This window comes from Trachemys scripta, chromosome 2 (genome assembly GCF_013100865.1).
Source record: "Trachemys scripta elegans isolate TJP31775 chromosome 2, CAS_Tse_1.0, whole genome shotgun sequence".
NCBI lineage: Eukaryota > Metazoa > Chordata > Testudines > Emydidae > Trachemys > Trachemys scripta.
In genome coordinates, this window is record NC_048299.1 from 266578931 (window position 1) to 266600439 (window position 21509).

The 21509-nt window shown below is 42.2% G+C and overlaps 1 protein-coding gene across 4 annotated transcripts in view; it reads right to left on the reverse strand.

The window, feature by feature from the left end:
• Positions 1 to 1538: 1538 nt before the first annotated feature.
• Positions 1539 to 21509, reverse strand: part of HHLA1 (HERV-H LTR-associating 1) — a 44917-nt gene continuing 24946 nt past the window's right edge. For 3 of the 4 annotated variants that reach the window (XM_034763634.1, XM_034763633.1, XM_034763632.1), the window contains 3 exons: positions 5892 to 6048; positions 2068 to 2150; positions 1539 to 1763 (listed from right to left, as the gene is read on the reverse strand). In XM_034763634.1, the coding sequence (XP_034619525.1) occupies positions 1720 to 1763; positions 2068 to 2150; positions 5892 to 6048 (284 nt within the window). In that variant the 3' untranslated portion in view covers positions 1539 to 1719. The remainder of the gene's footprint in view (positions 1764 to 2067; positions 2151 to 5891; positions 6049 to 21509) is intronic. The other variant, XM_034763635.1, reaches the window with a different exon arrangement.

Below are 21509 nucleotides of genomic sequence, written 5' to 3' on the forward strand. Positions count from 1 at the left end.
CACCCAAAACTGAAAAATTGCTTTCCAGTTTTCTATTTTTCTGCTCTCTCTCTCTCTCTCTCTCTCTCTCTCTCTCAATCTTTCTCCATACACTTCCCCCATTTTTTCCTCTTTTTTTTCCATGTTGCCACTCAGTAAGAGAAAGGTGGTGGGGGGAAGGATAGGAAAACTAAATATTTCTTTGTTTTCCAAAAATCCCAAAATGTTCAGTTTCAGTTTCTAAACTTTTTTTGTCGGAAGTTTTTTTAAATGGTGGGTGGTGGTGGTTTCTGTTTTTTAATTCTGCAAAAAGCACTGGCCAGCTGTATCACAAAGGATACTCCTGGTATTCCTAGTCTGATTTACAAACTGTTCATACCAGGCATTGTTCTTTCTAAATGGCCTGACTTTTACTAAGTGGTGTGGTTATAATTTACGTTCTAAATTCCTTTGCCCTTTGCTATGACTGATAGCTTAGCACTTGCACCCTGCCACCAGGTACTAGGGTGAACATACGCTTTGAAAGAGGAGCACCAGAAACCCTTGTTATGCCTATAGACCAGAGGTTCTCAAACTGTGGTCCGCGGACCACCAGTGGTCCGTGAGCTCCATTCAGGTGGTCCACGGATAGTTCCCTCTAACGTGCGCGCCTGGACAGCCACACACTAGAGAATGAAGGGCGACCCACCTAATTAGTGGAGCCGCGCAGGCAACCCATTAATTAGGTGCCTGGACCCTGGAGAAGACGCACATGTAAGGTGAGGTGGTGACTTTGGAGGGAATAGGGAAAGATCATTAAGTGATCTCAGCAATTTTCAAGTGGTCCGCAAAAAAAAAAGTTTGAGAACCACTGCTCTAGACTACTCTGTGATTCTCAGTTGTGATGTTCTTCTTCTTTGGTATTGTATTAGTTAGCACATTCTTCTCTTTGTTAAAATATCTGGATTAAATTTGTACTCAGTAACAGGGAAAATATTTTTGCCTTGTTTGAAATGTGAATAGTTGGATGACATACTTTCGATTCACGGCAGCATTAGGTGTTACATCGGAACATAAGTGTTATGTGATTTTTGTTTTGCTGTTTTTGCTTTTATTAGCGAGAGCTGTTAGTTCACTGAAGATAGACAAAGGGGATGAAGGTAGCATGCTAAGGACAGGAGTTTTTAGTACTTGCTATGAATCGGCATAAGCTAATATAGATTCAGCATAGCCGTGAAAGCACTGTAGGTACAAACATTTCTTATAGAAGAAGATGCAGTGGTTGTAGTCTCCTACTCACATGGCTCATCAGTTTAAAGCATGGAATAAGGGCGATCTCTGGATTTGGAACACTGAACGATCTGAAAATGTTTAAGTTCATGAAATAGTAAACAAGTGTCACCTCTTGGGCGTCTTTTAGGTCTGATTTAAAATTATTTCATATTTATTATGATCTCTTTAATGTAATTTTGGACAAACTAACAATCTGCGTACATTAACAGACTTTATTGATATCTTTTATAAAGCACAGTTTAAAAATCTTTTTAAAATATTTCATTACAGTTAAATTTATTGTTTGAAGTTCACCTGGTTTTATACATCATTTATACAATCCTTTGGAGGAAAAACAATCTCTAGAAAATAGCTGGTTGATACAAATATTTGTAACTAACATAGATAGCCATCAATTCTTGTTAAACGGAAAAAGACTACTAAAGACTGCCAGAACTCTTCTCATTTGCAGTAAATTCCCTCAGTGCTTTAGACAGATTTACAGATGTTTGTAAGGCATTTTTGTTTTAACGCTGGAAGAACAAAAGAAAATCACACTCAGAACATATTTCACAAGGAGAATTTCTAAAACATATTGTAAGCTTCATCATACCTTTTTATTTCATAAATAAAAGATAATAAAATAGCTATTGGGGAAAGACTCTTAATCACTCTGTGGAGATTTAAAGCGTCTCGTTAATGATCTTTAGATCATGAGCGGCTCCATAACCTTTTGCAACTTTACTGAGCCAGATTTTCAGCGGCTATAAATTGATATATCTCCACTTTGACACATTTAATAGACTATGGAAGAGTATAGCCAGAAAGTTTACTTACTTTGTGAGTAAGCCATTCTTTTGACCCTTTCACAGACGTAAGTTGCATTTTTCAAGAACCAGGAATAGTATTCAATACAGTACCTAAAGATTTAGTCAAAGTTAGGGGAGTAATATCATTTCATCTATTGTGATTTTATACGTACATTTTTTCAAGTAAGTGTTCTAGTTTAAAAAATGTATGCTGCATATAAAAGCCTGGATTCTGATTTTGTTCATGTCGCTATAAATCTGGAATAATTCCACTGAAGTTAATGGAGTTACCCATGATTCAAACCCTGTGGCTGTCAGATCAGATACCGTCCCAGAATATTTATCCATTGACAGCCCAATTCCCAGTCTTTACTCAAGTAAAACGGCCATTAACTACAATGGGAATTTTGCCTGTGGGAGGACTGCCTGACATTTTATTTGGAGATCAGGTAATTCTTACAAGACTTGTGCTTTCAAAGATAAACACAGTTAGCCCAACCTTGCTGTCACCCTAATAATGCAATATAATGGGCTGACTCCATATATTCTTTTTTGCAAGGGACTATAAAGCCTACACTGTACACATTAAATTCCACTGAGCCAATGGGACAATGCTGATTCACACCAACTGAAGATCAGACCACTATCAGCCATATTACAAGTGCAATGTCATCAGGGATAATTATCCAATGACACCTACTAGGGATTTGCTTCAGACAGATTTGAATATAGGGACTAATCTAAAGACCATTGAAAGACGCCTATTGATTTCAATGGGCTTTAGATCAGGCCCATAATGGAATATGACACATTTTCTAAATACAGATCAAAGGTGGGTGAGGTCATATCTTTTACTGGACCAAGTTTTCTCTTGTATCTTTCACCAACAGAAGTTGGTCCCATAAAAGATATGACCTCACCCACCTTTTCTCTCTAATATCCTGTCACTGACATGGCTACAACAATGGAAGGTATTTTCTAAATGTCTTTTCTTCCATTCTATATTTCCATCTCTCATTCCCACATGCGGAAGTGCTTGATTTAATTGGCTCCATATAGTTTTTCCTCTCAAAATTCTTAAGCTTTCAAGGCCACCAATCAAGTATACAGATTCTCATCTAAAGAAATTATTGTCCACATTCCTCTCTCTTTCAGGAATAGGGATTAATGGGAATAGCCCAATGCAAGGATATCCTACTCATCCAGAAGTATTATCAAAATACTGAGAGGTCTATATTTATCAGTAGCTCTAACCATATTTAAACATTTGGCGATTTAGAGTAGGATTTTTTAAAGCACTTAACATTGCCCTAAGTCTGCTTCCACTGAAGTCAATGGCAGGGTTTTTTTTATTACAGACTGTCAGGACAATGCTGAACACTTTTGAAAATCTGTCCCATAAAGCACACTTAAAAGAGCCATTTTTAACAGAAGAGTTTAACAGGGGAACAACTTGAAGGCAGCACGCAAAGGGTGCTGAGATGGGCATGCCATACATAGAAGCCTTGAGGACTATATGGAAGCAGGAAACCACACAAAAACTCCTTCCAGCACAGAACATATTGTTCTCTCTCAATTGTTCTTTCAGCTCCGTTAATTTGACTCTGCATTTTGTTGGTGTAAGTTCTGGGAACAAGTGGCTCTGCTCTGGGTGTGAGATAGCTCCTCCCCCAGCTCCCAGGTACCTGATTTTCCACAAGCTCATCACTAACAATATTTAAAAGTTAGGAAAAAATTATGTTGCCCCCACCCCGCCCAACCTACGGCCAACTAGAAGGAGTCTAAAAATGATTGTCCTGGGTTCTCCAGCTACATGCAGAGTTCAAAGCCCTCTTGGACTAGAGGAAGACAATCTAGTGCAGAAAATGGGAAGGATCAAAGGCTATCCTGAGCCTAGGGAGGGAGCATGGAAAGAGGCACCGTGTATAAAAAAAATGAGGGTAAGAGGCATGGTTAGTTGAATGCCTCAGAAAGTATATCACTTATCTAGGCAATGAACCTTGCGGAATCAACCTAAGCAGCACTTTTCCTTTACCAACAGGATTTTCTATTGCAAGCACATCAGCTGCTATTTCTGTTCCTTTTACATCACAATGTTTTTGATATTATTGGGGGAAGAACCCTGCTCGTGAGGAGCCTATTAAAATATGTACTTCAGTGCTGGTTCAACATCAGGTCTGCAACTGGGATTTCAGAGGGACTTTCATTTTACAGTGACAGCTTCAGCTAAGTGAATGCCTCCAGTTTATACCCATCTCATCAGGAACATGATGCTCATTAATTTTTGCTGTATGGTCGGCGTTAACATCAGCCCAAGAACGCAGTGAACTCAGAAGATCTGCTACCACCAGTGAGCTGGATCAGACCAGGCTCCACTTGCATTGCTGGTTAACAACACAGGGCTGGAAAATTTCCAGTGAACCATTTTTGTAAATGGTTTTTTTGACAAGATGGAATTTTCTTCAAAAAGTGTCCAATTTTCTCCATTTTGGGGGCAAAATAGTGAAATTAAAATTTTTAGTTTGTTTATAAAAAACCTCAAAAAATCAAAGAAAATGTTTGACAAAAATGAAAACTCATAAATTTTCATCAAATAATTGAATGAAAAAAAATCTCCACCAGCTCTCCTGTTTACGTTCAATGCTGGTATAATCCCACTGACTTCAGTAGGATTTTGCTCTCCAACAGCAGGGCTAAAATTTGGCTTTTTATCTTGGAAGTATGCACGCTCTCCTCCTCCTTTTCCTGTAGCTATAGCCAAGCTACCAAGTTATGTAGGAAATAATCTCCTAAACCAGTCAAATCAAGAGGGCTTGAGCTGTGCCAGATGGTTTCTTCAGCGCCATTTTCAACTGAATTTATGAGCAGGTGTTACTGAGTTTTCTGAGAACTGGAGAACTACAAAACACTCCTCTGCTCCAATTTACAACGGAGAAAGAGAATCCTCTATTGTAATACACTTCAGTGTAAGTAGCAGACTGAGGCCTATCTCAGGGGAAGCTGGAGAGCAATGGGAGAGGCACATTTTTCCGGTTCATACAATGACTTTCATCTTGTGTTGGACACATGCAGTAGCATCCAGCCATGGGATTTTTCACAATGAGTCAGGTAAGTGTTAACATCCCCATTTTACTGATGAGGAAACTGAGGCACATCATTTAGGTTATCCACTCCTGGGCTTTATTCCCAGCTCTACTTCCAACTTGCCCAAGGTCACGCAGCAGCAGAACAGAGCCCAGGAGTCCTGCCTTTCCCAGTTTCCTATTCTAGGCCTGAGGGAAGATCCTGGTCCCTCAGCTCCATCACTGTTGTGCCCTCTCCTCTCATTGGGTGTAGGCACTACAGCAGAGCTAGGAAGGGGGTGAAGGAAACTGTCCACTCCCCTGATCCTAGAGCTAGTTCCACCATCAGGGGAGTGGACAGTTGCCTTTGCCGCCTTCCTAGAAGCCTGTGCCTAGCTGGGAATCTGACCTCTGATGATGAACAAAACCAACCTGCTAGAAGAATGTGGCCCCAGTGTACTAAACAGTCCTTCCAGGCAATGAGTGGCCTGTGTGAACACAACATTCAGGTTACCTTTATCCAAAATGAATCACTGACTGAAGCTGAGGGACATGCCCTCTTCTCAGACTCCATTTTGCCTGCCTGCCCCCACATAAATCCCAATCCCAAGTGGTTGGGGCTGATGCTTCCCTGAAATGCGTCCTCCCTGCATGCTTGATTGTAGGGTCCCATAGGGCCAGACTTGCAGACTTTTAAAACTAACTGTTGGTGATTGGAAACTGTCCTTTGAGAGATTAATGCAGAACATCTCAAGAAGGTAAAGGATGGCAAAAGGAGGGCTAGATTTACCTCATGGCTTCTTTTCCTGAATTTCTTCTTTGATTGACACAAAGGCACTGCTGGAAAAATTTACACAGCTCCATCACGCAAGGATTGATCTTTTGAGCCATAAAGGTAACAGGAGGGGAGTTCATGGATGGCTCTTTAAGAGTTGCCTGTGGACATCCTAGAAGAAATATAACTCTGAACTAGTGTGAATACTTGGGAAAGATGCTGATTGACAAGTTCATTGCACTAAATGTCATAAAAACCAAACCTGTGTGGGACAAAACTAATGGAAAAACATAGTACACAATTTGGGAGATCTTTGAGTTTAAAATAGGGAGGTCTCGGCTCAATCCATGCTAACACCTATTTAGCACAACTCTAAGGAATTTTCTTCTTGCGTTCCTATTTAGTCTTTTACAGAGCATCATTTATAAGTGGAAGTTCAATATAACTGAAGCTGCAGCTTTCCAAATTGTGATGCACTGAAAAGATTGAGAATTTTATTCCATTTCATTATAAATGACATTTTCTATATCCAGGTTTCACTTTATAGAGGATACAAAGGATTCTGACCTACAATTTTGCACCCATTCATTAAGAAGGTCACTGACAGCCTAAAGCAGAAATGTTTCCCAGGTTTGGACACCTCATTTTTATTCATTCTAATGGGAATTGGGCATCCAGTTCCTTTAAGCAGCTCTGAAAATCTCAGTCTAACTATCTTAGCTGTGGGTGCTTAGATGAGTATACGGACTAAACAGTCTCTGGTGAAGGGTAGGCTGAAAATTTGACCCAAAGCCTGTAGAGTAATATTGTTTCCATTTTCATTTGTATTTCATACATGTTTTCATCATCTGCACTGAATGTTCTAGCTTCATGAATTCCCAAGCCTATATGATTGAGGTCTAACAACAATCTCTAAATTCAATGAGGCTTCTCAGTGCAATTGTGATACCGTACCTTCTCCTATAGACTTGTGATGATCTGCTGGAATATGAATTGTTAAGTAATGCATCACCTGGTTCATATTTTTGTCCCTTAGAGTGAAATATGCCGGAGTTCACAGATGGCAGCCTCTCACTCTTCTGCACCTCTTTTTATATATCTGTTTAAGAACAGGAGAGCAGAGGCTTTGACACTAGCTGAAATATTACTGAGCAGGCATTGATGTTACATTTGTTTCTTTGTTTGATTTATATGATAACAAGCAAATGCAACATCCGTTTGATAAACTCTAGATTGCTTTGCACTGGCAATTATATTACCAAGAGGCTTTGACAAAAATTTCCCCATTGGGCTTTAATAAACCCTATATATGATAAAAAGAACAGGAGTACTTGTGGCACCTTAGAGACTAACAAATTTATTAGAGCATAAGCTTTCGTGGACTACAGCCCACTTCTTCGGATGCATCCGAAGAAGTGGGCTGTAGTCCACGAAAGCTTATGCTCTAATAAATTTGTTAGTCTCTAAGGTGCCACAAGTACTCCTGTTCTTTTTACAGATACAGACTAACACGGCTGCTACTCTGAAACCTATATATGATGTGCATATATGCTTACAGAAAGTGTTTTTTCACTTGTGTCTCTGTTTAAATAAAACCACTTTCTCATAATGAAGAAAAACCTTGCATAGCCTTTTTCATGTTAAGTGCATTGTCCAGAAATGTTTGTTTCATTCCCTGAAAACTTTATTGAAGTTACTGATAGTGTAGCACAGTATTTAAGGGTGCACACGTGTACAAGAAAACATTATAGATGGATCTGAGGTATCCGACCCTGAAAACCCATTTAAAAAAATCTGCCTTTTGGCACAAGCGGGTTTGTTACAAAAAAAAGAAAATTTGCTCTTCCGAAATATTTTCACAAGCCCCGAGGCAAGTCTTTATTCTCTGCTAGGGATGATCTCATAGAGTCCAGAGACGCAATGAATTCTGCCAAAGGCAGCGAAATGGCACCAAACCTCCCTTCAATTTGATGGCAAAATTTTAACAGTAGCATCTTGGCCACACATCCCTGTTCTCTGCACCCTGTGACATTGCTAACCAGCCAGTCAATGTGAGGCTCCAGCTTTTCAGACTGTGCCTCTTCTACTCATATTGAGAAATACCATTCTCAAGCACTGTACTGGGTAAGCCAGGCCAACATTTTAGTAATAACAGCTATTCCCCCAATCCAAACAGGAATTTTAAGTAAATATTTTGTATTTTAAAACACTTTTATTGATTGTGTTCAGTAAATATAGAAAACATCCTGCCAATCAAACAATTCAGAAGGCACAACAGAATTTCTCCGTGAGGAGGTGGTTTGCATGGTGACTATTAGACTTTGACCAAAGGATCATAACTTTTATCCTACAAAAAACAGAAACTCAGAGATGAGGTTGACTTGGGATAAATAAACTGAGTTCAAGTACCAATATCATAGGTCCAGTCAATTGAGTGACAAATGATGCAGTCATCCATTGTGAGGTGACTGTTTCCTTCTTTAGCAGGTGCCTAGAAGAAGGCTGAGTTTTTACAGTAGGCACAATCCAGGCTTACTGTCCTGGTTCACACCCCGCATGGCTGATGCTCCTTTTATCATGGAGCAGTGGCCATAAGTGAATAGTGTTTTGATGGATTCCATCCTTTTCTCTTATTCTAAATGTGGGGTTTAAAGATGTTTCATGTTTGTTTGTTAAAAGCCTCCTGATCCAACTGGGTGCCTCTGGTGGTTTTAGTAGAAGACTTTCTCTCATTGCAGTAGTTTCACTTGTGCTGTCATGTTTTAATTGATATTTTGGATTATGAGGCTTAGCGCACTTGAGACGAGAGAGGCTTCTGAAATAACACCTTAATGATTGCCCTGTCCTGTTCATTCCCTTTGAAGCATCTGGCATTGGCCATTGTTGGAAGACAGGATCCTGGGCTACATGGTCTGACCCAATATGGCCGTTCTTATGTTCTTAATGAGCCTTCCATGGTAATGAAAGCAAACACCAAAGATGAACACACACTTCAGATGAACTGTAATGGCCAGATAGTTTAATTCCATAGTGAATGCACAGGTCCTATCCTCACGGACCTATGAAGACAATGGTCTGGTGAGTTTTCCATTATATTTAGTAATTACTGTAATTTTGGTTGTAATTACATCAACTTCACATTGAGTTACTGGACCACTTACCCGATAGATACAAATGGATCATCTGCAGCTAACATGACTTCCAAAGAGTTTTGTGGGACCTGTTGGGATGCTGATATTGTTTCCTTAGTCCCTGTGTTTTCTTTTTTGCTTATTAAATGTATGCAATGATTTCTTCTCATTGTAGGGCTATGTGGTTCAATATCTCTCTCTTGCTCCACTAACCCATCTTCATTTCTTAGTCATTTCTGTACATTGGTCTCCAAAAAGACTCCAAATTTTTATCAAAAATAATCTCCAAAATAGGCAATCTCTTATCAACATCTGGCCTGATTTTTTACAGATATCTTCTCTGTCTCGTGGTGCCATATTGAAGCTGAGGAAGTCATCGTGTGAAGTGCACAGCTGCTTAGCCACCTCTTACTGCTGATGGTGTGTAGTGAGAAGGAACAGCTGAAGGATTTTTTTATTGCAGCAGAAACCAAATCTTTTTGGGATTTTTCCCACCTCTCTTTAGACTTCTTCACCCCCTCCACCATCAAAGACATACTGCACAGGTAGTACCTGCTCATCTGTTGCACAATGATAAATTAATGTTAGGAAATAATTTCATGAATCTTTCACTACCTATGCTAAGAATGCATCAAGGATATAAACCTCCATCTTTGAGAACAGAAGCACTAATTACCTGGGGTTAGAAAGAAGGTTCTCTATTGGTATGTTATTGAAAAGTTATGAATTATGGGGTGGTGGTTATATTTTCCTTTGATAAATCTGGTACTAGCCGCTATTTGACATGGGACCAGATGGATCATGGTACTTCCTATGAAATTTATAGAAGTTATGGCATATGACACTTCAGATCTCATTACATGAAAATCCCCAGCAAATACTCCATACATTAATGGAAACAATCTGGTATGCGCACATGAGCAGGAGACTTTCACCACTAGCTTGCAATGTAGACAAAGCCTGTGGAGAGACGACGTTTCCTCACAGGTCAATGTCACTATAGGAGGACATTTCACTCTAAGTAGAGTTGCCATTTCTGCATATAGCAGTACAGCATACTGAAACAATTCCGGTCCATGTCACGATGTGTTATTTTTAAGTGCTTGATAGCTCAGTCACAGGATTGGATTAGGGTCAGGTTTTTATTTTGTTTTTGTGGGGTTTTTTACATGGAATATAATGTAGAGCTGGTCAAAATGTATCTGTTTAAAACTTTTTTATGATACAGGTCTTCTATTCAAAAATGAAAAATTTCTGCATTTTTTTTATTTTTCAGATTTTTTTTTCCATGGGGAAAAAAACCCCCACAAAAATTGGTTTTTCAGTCCCCCCCACACACCCTTCCCCCTCCTTTTCAGTAGCAAAAAAGGGGAAGAGAAATGGGGGGGGAGATGAGAAAGGAAGAAAAACATCTTCATTGTCAGTTTATGAAATGTTTTGTTTTTTTCAGTTTTGAAAACCAAAAAATGTTCCGTTTTTTTGGTTTTGTTTTTTAGTCAAAGACAAGCAGTGCCACCTTTTTAGTGCCCTGCATGTTTTTTGTATTGTGTTGTCCTGCTTTTGCATTTAACTAACACTCTCAATATGGGCAAAAAGAACAAGGAGTACTTGTGGTACCTTAGAAATTAACAAATTTATTTGGCCATAAGCTTTCGTGAGCTAAAACCCACTTCATTGGCTAGATGTCAACAAAGACTCAATACAATTCTTGTGAAAAATGCAAGCTTTAAACATTGGCTGGTGGGATAATTGTCTTGTGCTCTGCCACTTATCTTTTAAGTGTTTCTGTGACAAGGGGAAGTATTTTTTGTGTGCTCCCTGCTTTTGTGATGCAGCCTCATGGAACAGGAAAACATACGCAATGTTAGGGGCCTAGATCATTCTTGCCAGCTCCTCCATGCACTGATCTCCTTTGACCCACATGGACGGAAAAGCTGTATGGCCCCATTTCCCCTTCCTGGAACCTGGCAGAAGAATCTACAGGAGGGAGTCGGGATCCTTATGGAGGGGATCAAGACCAGAACTAGGTTGGGAGACAATAGTCATGGTGGTGGAGGCCCAGGACAATGCTGCCCCTCCCCCTCTCCTATCAACCCTACAGAAATTAGGCAGAAACTGTATTGCAGTCCTGAATTGTATTATATTTCTCATTGAGCCCCTCCCTTCTGGGAAAATAACAGTAACAAAGAATCCCAGCCACAGCCTTGGCCAGGAAAGACTCTAGTAACAAAACTACCAAAGAATGGAGAGGAGATGATGGGAGACTTGGAGACTTCTTGACTCCTATAGGGCACCCTCCCTACAGAGAATGATTTGGGAGCATTCACAGAGAGGGACACTGAACGTTGTGGAGCAGATGGAAAGCATGGTGTTGGTGACACTGTTGAAGTTAGCTGGCTTCAATCAAGTTGCTCTTGGACTTATGCTTGGGATCAGGATCTGGCCTTAAATCTATATAAGATTCCTTACACACAGGATATAATCTCTCTGAAAGAGTAATTGCATTTTTGGGTCCAAATACCTCACATTCTTTATGGTTTCTGCAATCTTATGTTATATGATAGGAGAGGTTATTCCACTTACACTTGGATTAATGAAGCTCTGTTGAAATATGCCTGAGTTGTCTAGTGCTGACATGAAGTTTAATATAAAATGGCATCCAGGGGCAGAAGGAAAATGAAGGTGCTGTCAATCTGAACGCGATTACTACAAAGCAATGTCTGCCCCCTTTGGAACTGGCCAAGCTAGCAGTAAAATTGAACCATCGCTGCATCCCAAACTGCCACGCATTCTGACATCTGGCAAACATCTGTATGTCAAGAGTCCAGGGAAACTTCAGATATTGCGCAAGCACTTGCTCAAACAGGCAAGAGCATGTAAATATCAACTCATTTAGTGGAAACTCCACTTCAAGTGTTTCTCTGCCCTACAACAGTTTTGCAGCAATTCAGTGGACCTGTCTCTTTATTATCATTTGACACTTATGATTTCCCATGTAATGCCCATTAAAACTTACTGGTTTCTTGTTCTAATAAACTGTCTTCAATGACACCACATTGAGTCTGAATTTTAGACATAGACTGTGTACTGAAATGGATGTTAAAGTTACCTGATAATGCATATATAAATATACCTATAGCTCCTTTCTTATAGGCTCTCAAAGCACTCTGCTAAGATAGGCAAGTATTATTCCCCTTTCACAGCGCTTAAGTGATTTTCCCAAGGTTAGAATGGGTCAAACAACTTCTGATGGAACAGTTTTCTATTAGAAAATGCAGTTCTGTTGAAACCAAAATGTTTTGTGGGAACATGTTGATTCTGATGAGCAGTTCAATGGGAAAAAGTTGAAACTAACTGTTTCAACTTTTTCATTCCATTTTCATAATGTTGAAATGTTCTGTTTTGATGTGCTCACCTGATTTCCTATATAAAACATTAACACATATATATAATGTGCTATTCTAATGTGTTGACACTATCAGACTGAAACCTGTCAGTTTCCCAACTGGAATTTCTGTTCTGTGAGAAAGTTTGACTTTTTGTTCTAAATGAAAATGAATTTTCCACAAAAAGCTTATACAGTGAGTTGGTGCCTCTCTGTATAAGTGAGCACAGACCTGCAAAGAGAACTCAGGAGTTATGACCTTCTAGACCTCTGCTCTTACCCCTGGTTTTGTGCATACAAGAACACTGTGGGATAAGATATAGATAGCTGGGAACAATGGTTTTATCGCTTAGTCTGAGTGGAAAACTGTCTCTGCTGTGGTGATTTCATTGCCTGCTTCGGGCAGGTCAGCTTACTAAGTGGAAATATAACTATAGTATTTAATAATGTTGACATTGCAATATAAATTGTTATTTCGTCTTGTAATGTTCACATAACAGTATGGTTTTCAAATGAGATGGATGGATCTGGTTCCTCAGAAGGACATGTCAAGCAAGCCTGCCTCCTGCTGGCAAGTGCCTAAAAGTCATTTTTGGGAATAATACTCTGTTCATTTAAAAAATACTGCCACTGCATTCATGCCATTGATGTGGAACTCACTGTGTGTGTGTGAGAGAGAGAGCTCTTTCCCATCACCTGTTACAAAGAGGTCCTCCAATCCCATGTTCTTCTTCTCACTGCCATTTTACAGAATTATGTGACAAAGTCAGAGAACACTTATACTTGTGGATTCCTGGAATAGTGCTTCCCCAGACATGAGGCCCGCGATTTACTTCATCCTGTGGGTGACATCAGTTTTATACCGAAGGCTTGATTCATCCATTGGGTCCCCAGAAGTTCTTGCACAATGGTGCAGGCTGCCTATAGCCTTCTTCCACAATGAGACCCAATGCCAAACAGTGCACCCCACAAAGTGGCTGGTGCCTGCCTAGCAGGTGCCAGGATCAGGTGGGCTGAAGATATTCTGCTATCCATACTCTGTATATCCCTGTGCCTCCATCAAGCCCCAACTAATTACATACAAAGAGTCTGATCCTGAGAGGTGCTGGTATTGCTGAGAATGCTGGGTGCTTAGGATGAGGCCCATTGGTGTTGTACTGTCTGAACCACTGTTTATTTTGATGATGAGATAGCCTGATAAACCATCAGATCAAAGCAAAGGTCTGGAAAAGGAATTTTCCACACTCTGATTTACTATAGTATTTGCAACATTGCACATTACTCATTATTGGAATGAGGGTTGCCTTCCCTTAACACTTCAGGTAAAGGTCTCCAGAGCACTGTTGATCCCTTACAGAACCTCATAAGACGCCAGGTAAATAGCTAGCTAGCTGGAATTTCTTTATTTCTAGTTGTTGCTAAAGGGACATTTAACCTGTCTCCGATTCTGAGGTCCTAGAGATACCCATGATTTCCAGTCTTCACAGAGAAGGCCAAGCTGATCTGAACCAAACAACACAGAGCTTACAATAAAAAACACCACAATCAAAAACATCTCTGTGCAGAATCATTTTAAAGAACGACTGCGGCATGGCCCTCTGCTTGCCATTCAGGTATGTGAGCCTAATTCTTCTCAAATTCTTCATTTCTCGCCATGTAGGATACAAAGAAACCAAAAATACATCCATTAGTTATGCTAATCATTAATTTCCAGTGACAACCAATGGGTGCTATGGGGAATAAGATATATTTACCTCTTAGAATGGCTACATATATTTAAGCAGAAGAAAAACAACCGAGATCAAGAAGGACAAAATAATTAGCTACCTACCATCATTGCCTGGGGTTTGGAAGCCTTCTAAATTCAGAACTTCTTTCTAGTGTCTAGTATTTATCAGTTGCCTACTAGTGAGTAAGTTTCAGTAGAAACTCCCTAGTCGAGAATGCCCAATGTCCATCATGTGGGGTTTTATGCCTAATTACTTCTTCCAGTCCAGCTCCATTGCTTTTCATGGCTGACATTATCAATTTCAAGCTATAAATATGCATTATATACAGGTGAAAATTACACCTCTTTAAGAAACGTACATCATCTAGTTCCAGTTTATGTTCCAATGCTTTGACGTTTTTATTTCTCTGAGGCTATGTTTACACTACAAAATTATGTTGACCTAAGTTATGTTGGCATACAGCAACCGCAGTGATTACATCGCTTGTACATGTGCACACTATGCTACCTGTAGCGGCAGTGCGCGTCCTCACCAGGAGTGCTTGTATCGGTGCAGCATGCCGTGCATGTCAGTAGGTATCCCACCGCGCAACTCACCCCTGTTCCGTGCCTGGTGTGTTAGGAAGTTTTTGCAATGCCTTGTTTTGCAGGGGCAACTAGGAGCATGGGGGCAACTTCCCACAATGCAATGTTCTCCATCCCATCACTTCTACTGCAGCCCATAATATTTTGCATCTTCTTTTCAAAAATCTCCTCAAACCTGTGCGGCCTTCCTCACTGTCAGCCATCTCTACCAGAAGCATGGCACCTACACAGCTCTGCGCTATTGTCATGAACACTGCAAGCACAGGGCACCCAATCCTGCAGTGTTGGCAGAGCTCCATGACGCTTCTTTGGAGGCAAGATTGCTGTGGGACATAGAAAGAAACAATTCAAGGTTGTTGGTGGTGATCACGGAGCAGATAGAGATGGTGAAGCGCCAGTTCTGAGCCTGAGAAACGAGCACTGACTGGTGGGATTACATCGTAACGCAGGTTTGGGATGACGAGCCGTGGCTGCAGAACTTTCAGATGCACAAGGCCATGTTCCTGGATCTGTGTGCGGCGCTTTCCCCAGCCCTCCGGTGCAGGGACCCCAAAATGAGAGGGACACTGACACTTGAGGAGCAAGAAGTGATTGCACTGTGGAAATGAGCAATGTCAGTTTGCTACCAGTTAGGCAGGAATCAATTTGGAGTTGGGAAATTCACCGCAGGCGCCGTTGTCATGCAAGTGCGCAGGGCCAGTAATCACCTCCTGCTACGCAGGACTGTGACTCCGGGCAATGTGTAGGACGTAGTGGATGGTTTTGAGGCAATAGGCTTTCTGAACTGTGATTGGGAGAGAGCTAGCATGCATATCCCTATTTAAGCAGCAGACCACCTTGCGACATAGTACATCAATAGAAAGGGCTATTTTTGTATGGTTATGCACTTGCTGGTGGATCACTGGGGATGCTTTACTGACGTCAGTGTGAGCTGGTCAGGAAAGGTGCATGACGCTTGCATCTTAGAACACAGGACTGTGCAGAAAACTGCAAGCAGGGACTTTTCTTTCCTGACCGGCGGCTTACCATTGACCCAGCCAGTCCCTTGCCCCCCGGCTCATGAAGCCATGCACCAGCCATCTTGACAGCAGCAAGGAGCGCTTCAGCTACAGGCTCAGCAGGTGCCAAATGACAATTGAATGTGCCTGTGGCCATTTGAAGTGCCACTGGCATTGTTTTCTTATGAGATTGGACCTCAGAGAGAAAAAGATGCCAATGGTTATAGTTGCCTGCTGTGTCCTGCCGCATATCTGTGAAGCAAACAGGGCCAAGTTTCTGCTGGGATGGAGCGCAGAGGTGGAGCGACTGTCTGCTGAATTTGAACAGACAGATACAAGGGCTATTAAAAGAGCTCAACACAGAGCTAGATGGCTCAGACAGGCTTTGAAAGAACATTATAATAGTGAGCCTGAGCAGTGTATCTGGCTGTAGTGGGTCTCTGCAGCCTTGCTCTTTTGCAGCCCGGTAGCATTCTTGTAGTGATTGCTGTGTATGTAGGACTATAACACTGTCAATGCACCTATTGTTTGTGAATGATGTTACAGTTCTGTGACAAAAAGAAGTAACAGGAAACTGGAGCATGTCAAACCTGCCCAGCACCAAACATTGTGAATTAATAGAAATGACTCTTTATCCAAACAAAATAGAATTTTATTCCATAACATGAACGAGGCACTTCAAAAAAAAAAAAGCATTTAAAGCTTAATAAATTAAGGGAACAGAACCTATGAAGGGCAAAGAACAGTCATTTCCATTTCAGGTACACATACACCAACCATGGCTTTCACAGGTCAGCGTATGTAAAGCTGTGGTTGTCTTTAATGTCCCCTGGCATGGAGTGGTAGGAATAGTGCAGCGACCCCTGATGCCATGTGGAATGTTGTGGGGGATGGTGTAAGAAGGTCCCGATATTGAGTTCTCTATGGGCTACAGAGGGAGGTGAGCACCAGATTGTTGGACCCGCAGATCTACCAGAGTCTGCAGCTTCTCTGTTTGCTTACAGAGAAGCCCCACTATATCCTGGTGCATCTTCCTCTCCTTTTCCTGCTGGGATTCCTGGGCCTTTCTCCTCTCCAGGCTGTCTGTAAGGGTGATCCTCCAGGCCCTGATCTGGTTCTCTGAAGCAGCACAGGCTTGCAGCATTTCCTGGAACATATCATCCGGAGTCCTCTTCCTTCTCCTCCTTATCTGGCTCAGTCATTCCATGGGTGTGGAAGGGGAGCCCCTGAAGGCCACAATACCAGCAGCTGTAAATACAACAAAGAGGTATCATTGTCCAGTGTATTCCCAATGGAAATCAAAACTTAGGATACTGCCAAACTCCCATTGATCCCCCAAAGTTGTAAGCACTACATTCTCACTTCTCCTTGGGACCAGTCACAGCACTTGCCTGGTGAGTATGGCCCGTGGAGAGGGTGGGGGAATAGCTCACAGCCATGAATATAGCTGTACAGGGCAATGGAACTCAATACTGGCACCATTTTCCACAGGCAGTAGTGATTTTAGCTGGTATCTCACTCCTGAGGGTAACAGAGGCAGAGAGCACACAGCTGCTGCTCGCCTGGTGCCTGCTGAGTGGCATGGGAAAGTGTCCTGCCAAGGTGGAAGAAATAAGGCAGCCCTCCCCAGAAACCTTCAGCAGAGGATTGCAGAGTACCTCCATGAAAGGTTCATCGAGATCGCTACAGAGTATTCACGAGACATCCCGGTGCACATAAACAAACAACTCTGTGTGGCCTCCCTCTGCCTCAACTCTGGAGGAGAATGGGCTGGGAGCTCTACCTCTCTTGGTAGTTGCACTGCCTCTTCAAGCACAAGTTTAAAAAAAAAAAGAGAATAAATCAACAGATATGTCCTGCTACTTTGGAGGTTCCATCCCTGTAATTTCAAAGCAAACTGCATACTCACCAGAGGTTCCTTCCCCTGCATCGGACTCGTCTGTGCTCGACTGTTGGACTGGCTGGACGGTGATAGAGTCAAAAACATGTCCTGGGTCGCTGCACAGCCGGATCCCCATGTCACCTGTGCCCCATATTCCTCCTTCTCTTCCTCACCCACCTCCTCCTCCTCCTCACTGTTCACAAAAAGGGCCTCTGACTCGGGCTTCTTGGAAGTATCCACAGTGGTGTTGGGGTCGGTAATGGGGTCTCCGCTGAGGTTGGCTTGTAGCTCTTCGTAAAAGCAGCAGGTCTGCAGCTCAGCACCAGATCGATTGTTGGCCTCCCTGGCCTTCTGGTTTGCCTGCCACAGCTCCTTGGCTTTCACGCAGCGCTGCTGCTGGTCCCTAGCGTAGCCCTTCTCCTGCATGCCCCAAGCAATCTGCTCACAGATATCCACGTGTCCAAGGCTGAACCAGCGCTGCGCCTGCACAACCTCTTCTCCCCACAGGCAATTCAATATCTCCTGCCTACTCCAGGCGGGAGCATGTCTGCAGCATGTAGCTGGCATTGACAACTGGGCAGTTAAACTCAACAACGGAGAGTGGGCAACCAGGAAAAGGAATGTCAACAACTCTTGGGCTTTAAAGGGGTGGGACAGCTTGCAGTCTAGGCAGCAGAGTTCACAACAGTAACCAGTGTGGTCAGTGTGGAGGATTGTGGGACAGCTCTTGGAGGCCAGTAACATGACGTAAGTAACACAGCATCTACACTATCACTACACCAACCTAACTACATACACCCTGGCTGTCTGCCGCTCAGGTGTTAAGTCGGCGTAGCAGGACACTTACATCGACGGGAGCCAAATTTAAGTGAAGACACATAGACAGATAGGTCGACATAAGCTGCCTTATGTCAACCTAACCGTGTAGTGCAGACCAGGTGAGAGAGTACTATTAAAATAAGAAAAGTGCAAGTACAGTGCCCAAGCATTTGGGAAAAACCACAAAAGATGGCTGAGAGCAAAGAACACTGGCTCCAAACTCCCATACAGGTAAAAAAACAAATGAACAAAATATACTGAGACGCACTTAGAGAGTTAACAGTCCCAAGAAGTGTGATCGTGCCTGACTAAAGAAAATTGGATGTTTGCAGTACCAGCTGCATGACATACATGCACACGCCCACATTTAGAGAAGGGCTCGTTGTGAATCAATAACCAGACGGCCGAAGACAGTATGAGTTGGTATGCGCAAGAGCTTTCCTGAATCAGAAATATCATTGTTAGACTGCCAAGTAAATCTGAACCAAGGTTTTGTTTCCAAGTCTCTGCATGAAAAACCCAGGGGTTGCTGAAAAAAAACCCTCTCTACCTTCCCTGATCATGCTGCTTAGGAGACATTTGCATAGGGAATGCAACGTGCCAGTTCGATCTCTCAGGCAGCTCCATTAGCACAAAAGGGCCACAAGGAAGCAGTGTTTGCCTTAAAAAACTGATTGCAGCCCACACCGTTAGTACTTCATTTTGCTGCCCCTATTTTGACCAAGCAGTTATCACAGGAAGTTCTGTGCTATTCAGATTTATTAAAAACCCATTTCAAGCTACTACGATTTCCTTTGACAATGTCAAAACATTGTGTTTTATTTTTCCATATGCTTCCAATTAATCTATCACAAAGTCCTCCACAAAGTGTCCCTCCCCTGTCTCCTTTGGAACTGTATTGGTACCTCTTTATTGGTACCTATTTATCCACACCACAGAGATATTCAATTTCCTATGTGCTCAAACCCACCCATGGGTCTTCATAAGAGAAGCCCTCAATTACTGTTTATGGAAATGGTTACAACCCACAGATTAGCTGGACATGTTTCCCACTCACTCACCTCATTTCCCACCTCCTTCCCCAAATGATGGATACAGGAATTTTACTGCATACTTTTACTTTCTAATGCTGGATACAGAGTGTAGGAGATAGCTCTTCATTATACAGCGGTTCTCAAACTTCATTACACCACAACCCACATTCTGTGGAATCACTCCTGTCTGCAGAAAGCCTCTTTGGATTCCATTTACAGAAAGTGGCTTTGAGAAACCCTGTGCCAGTTGCCTGATGCCCCCATTCCCACCACTTATTTCACTTCCGAATGCTGGGTTGGTTGTTCTTCGCCCTACTTTGCCCTCCCGCACAATAAAATTACATTTATCATCAGGAACCATGGAACATCTGTTTTAACTTCTCAGGCACAGCAGCGCTTGGAAGTTAATATCACCCTTCGAAACAGAAAAGGTCTGGCTCAAAGCAGAAACGCTGCGGCCATGCCCGACAGCCCGGCTTTTCTGTGGGAACACAGAAATCATTTCATTTTGATCACATGAATTAGCCTCATGGGATCCACCGAATTTCCTTTCTCAGGAGCACTTTATAACTGAAGAACAAAACACGAAGCGGAGCAAAACAGGACAGGGAGAGATCAGAGTCTGGCTCATTGAGTGCTTTGAAATATAAAGAACATGGGATAAATGTGCATCACATCACCCTAACCGGCTTTAATTAGCAGACAGGATGAGTGAATTTCATGTCATGGAAAAGCAGTTCACATATTAACATGGGGGCGGGAAGAATGAAAGTACACTCAGCCCATCATTCCTGGCTTTTGACCATGGCAATTCACGCAGCTGAGAGGGATGACAGGGGGTTACCTGTGGATGAGCACAGGGTAAAGAGTACCAGCATGACAGGGTAGGTCACAATGAGGAGTATTCGGCTGCTGGAGACCAAGGGGAGAAAGACTAGTAAGGAGTCAGAGAGTGGGGTGGCGGCCACGCTGGGCATAGAGAGGAAGGAGAGTAGGGTGGGCAGACTGAAAGTAGGCAGGGGGCAGTGGGAAGCAGAGATACATGTGGGGAGGAGAGGTGGATGTGTGCTTTGTGGTGGCAGTCTTCAGACTGAGAGATGCGTTGCCTGATTGGAAGAAGGTCCATGACAGGCATTATGAGCTATTCTCAAAAATGAGAATGAGAATTAAATGAGTATGAATAATGAAAAGAGAAGTAAACTTTCTGGAATTTGCTGGTAACTAGGCAGGAAATTGGTGTGAATCAAGTGGGAGAGGGAAAAAAACCATTCAAAATCTATTAAGCACCAGCAAAACGTCAACAGCCATTCCACCTTGTGCCAGGACCAGGTCATATTGCACCAAGCATTTGGGAAAAACCACAAAAAATGGCTGAGAGCAAAGAACACAGGCTTCAAACTCCCATACAGGTAAAAAACAAATGAACAAAATATACTAAGATGCACTTAGAGAGTTACGTGCCTGACTAAAGTGCCAGGACCAGGTCATATTGCACCAAACTAAATAGGGACGGGTCAGCAGACTAACTTGGTGCTGTGGTACGTGGTTTGATGATTCAGTAGGTCACATTCTTTTCTCTGCATTACTGACTAGCCAAAGTTGCTAGCATCAGTCTGGGGGCACTGTGCTGCACTGCTGTATGATGAACAGTAGAATCAAGGTCTTGAATGGTCATCAAATATCCTATGGCACTTTCTGAATGAGCCACTGGGGTCCTGGCTAGATTCTAACTGGGGAATTTACATGCTTAATTAAATTCCTTCCACTGTTCCAGTCACACATGCTTTTCTTTTTCACAACTTGTCCTACATGGTTGTGCAGCATTGCTGTGCACTGTTAAACAGCTTTCATGTTCCACCCGAGAGGTGGCTGAAGTGAGCCCTTTGAAAAGACACTCTGGGGTGCTCCAGATTGAAAGTTACATTATAAAAACGGGTATCATTGGAGAACTGAGTTCAGTGGCTGCTCTCAAAAGATAGCTTATATGAGTCAAATAAAGTGAGATTAAGGCTCAGTTTTTCAAAGCTGCCTGTAGGACTTGGATGCCAAATTCCCATTAACTTTAGTGGC